Here is a 5272-nt window from a genome sequence, read left to right as displayed (position 1 = left end):
GCTGTGGCCACAGTGGTCCCTGGACCTAGGTGTTCTGGCCTTGCACACCTGATGGCTCAAGTACTGCCACCCAGTCCTGGATGGCCCTGTCACCCAGGTGGGAGAACTGGAAAAAGTTGCTGCCTTCTGGTGTCACATGGCCCAGCCCAGGCTGTTGCAGGCATAAGCTCGCTCTCTCTCTCTCTCTCTTTCTCTCTCTCTCTCTCTCTCTCATTGACTTTCTGAAGGACAAAAATATATGTAGATAGTTTAATGGAAAGTATCATGGGTTTGCTGGGTGTCCAGAGCAAAGAACTCCATTTTAAGAGTAGGAAATTACTTTTGTGGATTTGCCATCAGCCTCGCATCTACCTCCCAAGTTCCTGGTTCGGAGTTTGAAGAGAATAGCACCCGTTGTTGTGGGTCCAGGTTCCACATGGAGATAAACTTAAGACCTGACAAGGCTGAAGCAGAGCTGACCTCACTGTCTAGAGCAGGTGGTCAGCAAACCACAGCCAAAGGGGCTGATTCGTCCTGCAGCCCATCTGTACGGGTGCTGTTTAATCGGACACTGCCACACTCATGTTCATATAGGGCCTGTGGCTGCTTTTCCTCTATAATGGCAGAGTTGAGTCGTTGGGACAAAGACTACAAGCCAATATATTTACTCTCTAGACCTCCACTGGGGAGAAATGGCCGACCCCTGTTCTGCAGCAGCGATGGAATGGGGCCACAAAGAGAATAAACAAGTCAACATTTAGGTTCTGTGTCTTCTCCCACCAAAACAGCCAGCCAAGTCACTGAAGACCAGTTCAAACCCTTGGTGGGACTCAGCAGGCACTGGCTACAGCAGGGTAGGCCTCACCTGGAAAAGAGACCACAGCATGGGACCCCAAGCATTGGAAGACAGCATTATCATTTGCTTTCGCCAGCACGGTAACTTAATTTATTTTCGTTTCAAACAGGAGCCAAGAACAAGTCTTGGTACAATAAATTATCCATTCCCACCCCTCCTACTGAAGAAACAAGAAGATACCCTGGGAGTCTTGGCTGAAAGCCCTTCCTTTGGAGGGTCCCGCTTCACACCTGGATAGAAGGAGCCACGCTCCCCAACGCCTGGACAGACACCTTTGAGGCTCCAGGAGAAGGAAGCCCACCCTCCTCCCATCTTGTCCCACTGTCTCCCATTACCCCACAAGAGGGGAGGCAGGAGGCGGGCAACAGTCAATGGGAGTGGGTAGTCTCTTTTTAGATATAGATCTCATGGTTCCACCTCTAAATTCCACATGCCTGGAGTTGTCAATCAACAGACAGGAAGTGGCCAAACAATAGGGACCAACACAGGGTTAAAGGATACCTGCCACCGAGAATACAGTGAATTGCATCTTGGGCCACTCAAGTGTTTAAGGAAGACAGATGACAACGCCCTCCTCAATCCAGCCAACTCTGCCTGGCAGGGAGGGGGACAAGGATTCTACCTAGCCCCCTACCACTCCCAAAGCCAAGTCGGAAACACCAAGTAGCTGTTTTGAGCATGCAGGGAGGCCAAGAGCGAGCAGGGACAGAAATGACAGCCAAGGGCTCCCCTTCCCCCTGCCCCCGCCGCCAGGTGGACTGACCCTCACTTGCACACATTGAGCCACTCTGTGACCCGGCACTCCTCGCACAGCACGTAACAGCACCAGTGGAAGCGACAGTGGCAGCGCTCCACGCGAGTCTGCCGCAGCACGTTGTGCCCCCGGCCGCAGCACAGACTGCCACAGCCATCCAGCAAACGACTGGTCTTGTTGCAGGCCCGGCCCCTGGTGCCTGGGGAGCCCACGCTGGGGTCCCGTTCACAGAAGTCAGGTGACTTCTCAAAATAGACCAGCTCTCCTGAGAGGCGCCGGGGACGCAGGCGGGGTTGGAAGGTTCCTGAGTTGCGGTTGTGCGTGTCAATGAAGATGGCTCGGCCCAGCCGCTCCTTCAGCGCAGCCCCTACTGCCCGGAACTCCGGAGCTGCCCTCCAGCATGTCTTGAACTGGCAGCTGCCCGAAGTGCCGTGGCACTTGCATTTCCGCTTTAGGTTTTCCGTTACCACCTAGTGCATCAGAGAGGAGAGGGGTGAAGGTGAGGCGCAGGCCATGAGAGCAGCACAGGGAAGGACCCAGAACCCAGGGTGGAGAGAGACAGCCACTGCAGGCAAGGGATATCAGAAGAGAGAGGGCATGGCAGAGTTAACTGTCAGCCCAATTGGCTTGTTTGACATCCCAGCACTAAAGCCAAAGCAACACGAATTTTGGTTCCTAGCTGGTCATGGAAGCAAGGCTCAGCTCCACCTGTCTTTTTAAAGGCACCCTTGACTGGCCCACAGCACCCTAAATTCTGGAGGGAATGCAAACTGTAGTAACAGCCACCAGGTAGCAAGGGGAGGGCTAGGTACTAAGTTGGGTGCCTTGGCTATTTGCCAGCTCAGTGTTTAGGGCAGTGTAAGGTAGGTGCTGCCAGGCCGTTCAGACACTAGGCCGGTATGTCCGCACAACCTGCTTGCAGCCACTAGGCCACAGCCTGCCGCTCTGCTGTGCCTCTCAAGCTCCAACCAAGGCTAGGGAACTCCGAAGGAGGTGCAGACACATACCTGGCGCCCCACCCTGTTGTTGTGGATTCGCATTCTTGCCTGGATGTCCCGGGGAGCTTCCCTGGAATCCAAGAAGTCCCGAGAGAACTTCTCTCCAAAGTCCATGTCATGGTTACAGCCACCCCATTCCCACGTGTCCTGGGGGCCAGGGCCAGAGCCGGAGCTGGAGCCAGGGCTGGGCAGGGAGTGGGGGAAACTCTTGCCCCGGGACAGTGCCTGCAGCTGCAGTAGCTTGGCTCTCAGCCGGTCCTGCTCACCACTGCCCTTCCAGCCACAGCCACAGCTCACCAGCTTGCCCAGGCTGCAGGCTGTGGCTACCGCATGCATCACCCCAGCAGCCAGCATGGAGAAGGAGAAGGCGCTCTCACGGAAACCTGGGGACGAGAAGAAAGCTATGATGGGGGGCAGAGGCTGAGAAGGGGGAAGGCGATTCCTAACGGGACCATGACCCTGGGCAACTCCCGGAGCAGAGCGTAGAAGCCTGCGGCTCACATGTCTGTGAAGGAAGACAGCTCGATCTTGGAGCCCCATTATCCCTCTTGAAGTCTGTGGTTTTCAGGTGTGCATGAAAGAGCTCGCCCAGGAGGGAGAGACCCCGAGACTAGGAGGGAGTCCCTGAGGTCTTTGAAGATGAGTTCAACTGAGTTCCACATCTGAAAACCTTCGAAACTCCCCAGCCCTGCAGGAAGCTTTGTGGGGGTTCTTTCTATTCCTCCAGGATTAGCTTAATCAGTCTTTTAATCAAGCTACCCCTCCACCACCCCAACACCCCTAAAGTACTCAAGTAATTGGACTCTCTGTCTGCCCCATCCCAGGCTTGAGTTTGAGATCTGCCCTATTTTTCTGAACTAACCTGGTATTACCTTATAAAACACTGGGAAGAGGAAGGGGTGGGGGGTGATTTTCCCTAAGGCCCTCTTAAAAGATTGGCTTCTGCCTTCTTATGTTATGGGGATGGGAGTGGTGTCAAGAGGCTCAGAATGTCCAGCCCTTAGCAAGACGCTGCCCTACCCATCCGAGCAGCAAAGCCCTGCCCTTGCACCAGGCTCCCAGCAGAAGGACAAGTCCCTTGCTGATCTCTAGAGCCCTGAAGATGAAAGAGACAGCGGCCAGGCTTCTTGTACCTGGACGCCAGGGCTCCTGGGCCAGCCTCCGGATCCCCAAGCCCCACGTTCCAAGAAGCTGTTTGCACACGTCTTGGGAATTCCCCTGCAGATGGCAGCTGCCTATTAACCCTAGAGTCCCCGGAGCATTGCCCCCACCCCTGGGCTGAGCCCCCCACGGATCTTCACTCCTCGGGGAGTGAGGAGGGAACAGGGCGTTGGGGAGCGGCAGGGATGCCTCCCCAAGTCACGCCTTCCAGACCAGCAGTGACCTGTTGACTGCCCCTGCACCAGTTCCTCACCTGCTCAGGGGAGGGACACCTGGGAACTCCACAGCACAGAGAAGGGGGCTGTTCCCCAGCTTCAAAGCCATCAGGGTCTTTGTTCCCAGCTTTGGCTCCTGGGAACCCCAGCAATTAGGGGAGCAGGTTTAACCCTTAAACGGTTGGGGGCGTCACTCCACCCCCGCGGAGACTCCGAGGACTCCAGCCTGGACTTGTCCAGAGCAGGGAGCCAAGAGAGACAGAGGGAGGGAATGGGGGCGTTTGAAGCTTCCAGGGCTGGGGGCGTCTCTCGTTCACAGGTGCAACCCAGTCAGAGCAGGGCGGAGACAGGAAAGGAGGTGCGGGGGCTGAGGGTGCGCTTTGGGTAGGGGAGCAGGGATCCAGCTGCCTTGCCGGCAGCGCGCAGGTGGAAGTCAGCGCTCGCAGGGGCCCAGACGCGTGGCCAGGCCCGGCTCAGCGCGGCTCCCGGGGGGAATTCCCGGAGCCCCGTCCCTTCCCGCCTCCGCGCGCCTCGGCCTGCCGCCCACCCCCGCCCCCAGCCCCGGCGGGCGCGAAGGCGCAGACCCGCCCCGCCGGGCTCACCGCGCCTGAGGACTGCGCTGTGGTGTGGCAGGCGGCCGCCGCCCTCGAGCGCCGAGCAGTTCCAGCGCTGGTCCCGCAGCTGGTGCTGACATTCGTGCACCGCGATGTGCAGACCCTGAAGCGCCGACGCCGTCACGTCGGGACTGCGCAGGCACAGGCCCAGCTGTCGCTTGCTCAGGCCCGACAGAGTCAGGCACACGGTGTTGGCCGTCAACGGCGGCTCCCCGGGCAGCTTGAGGCCCAGGATCTCATTGCTAAGCGCCCTGGAAACAGAGAGCGAGTCTGGGGTCTAGGGGCCGGGCCTCAAACCCCTCCCATGCTTTGCCCCAGGACTTCAGGACACAGCGCCAGCTGGGGCAGGTTGGGGGGTACCACTCACCCAGTGCACAGCGCTAGGAGCAGCAGACCAGTGAGGCCCGAGGGCAGAGGCCACCGCCAGGGCCCCTCCAGCATGTCGAAGCCCAGAGGCTCCGCTGGGCAGATGGCTCAGCGCCTGCCAACAGAGGAGACTTTGCATGAACAACCAGATGGTGGCCTTCCTTGGAGCTCCTAACCCACACCCACTGGTCCTTCACACATATCCCCCAACTCCAACCATTGGATGAGGCCCACAGGCCCTGAGGCTGACCCTGACACAAGCCCTGGAGCCTCGTGGCCAGAGACCTTCTCATTCAGCCGCAGACCCACCCAGGGACCGCCCCCACAGA

General features: G+C 58.2%; 1 protein-coding gene across 1 annotated transcript; it reads right to left on the bottom strand.

Moving 5' to 3' along the window:
- Nucleotides 1-1145: 1145 nt before the first annotated feature.
- Nucleotides 1146-5058, bottom strand: WNT10B (Wnt family member 10B). Its single transcript, XM_004599349.2, has 4 exons — nt 4945-5058; nt 4566-4828; nt 2597-2970; nt 1146-2059 (listed from the first exon to the last, which is right to left on the bottom strand). The coding sequence occupies exons 1-4, from the start codon at nt 5016-5018 to the stop codon at nt 1601-1603; spliced, it is 1170 nt and encodes a 389-aa protein (XP_004599406.2). The 5' UTR covers nt 5019-5058; the 3' UTR covers nt 1146-1600.
- Nucleotides 5059-5272: the final 214 nt, after the last annotated feature.

Source organism: Ochotona princeps, chromosome 15, assembly GCF_030435755.1.
Source record: "Ochotona princeps isolate mOchPri1 chromosome 15, mOchPri1.hap1, whole genome shotgun sequence".
NCBI classification, from domain to species: domain Eukaryota; kingdom Metazoa; phylum Chordata; class Mammalia; order Lagomorpha; family Ochotonidae; genus Ochotona; species Ochotona princeps.
This window is presented reverse-complemented; position numbering and strand designations above follow the sequence as displayed.

What these genes read in the sequence shown, in the direction of transcription:
- WNT10B (XM_004599349.2), bottom strand. Translation starts at nt 5,018, where the DNA reads ATGCTGGAGGGGCCCTGGCGGTGGCCTCTGCCCTCGGGCCTCACTGGT. An exon ending in CAGCGCAGTCCTCAGGCGCG is followed by an intron (nt 2,971 to 4,565) that starts GTGAGCCCGGCG and finishes TCTCGTCCCCAG; the next exon opens with GTTTCCGTGAGAGCGCCTTC. An exon ending in ACAACAGGGTGGGGCGCCAG is followed by an intron (nt 2,060 to 2,596) that starts GTATGTGTCTGC and finishes CTGATGCACTAG; the next exon opens with GTGGTAACGGAAAACCTAAA.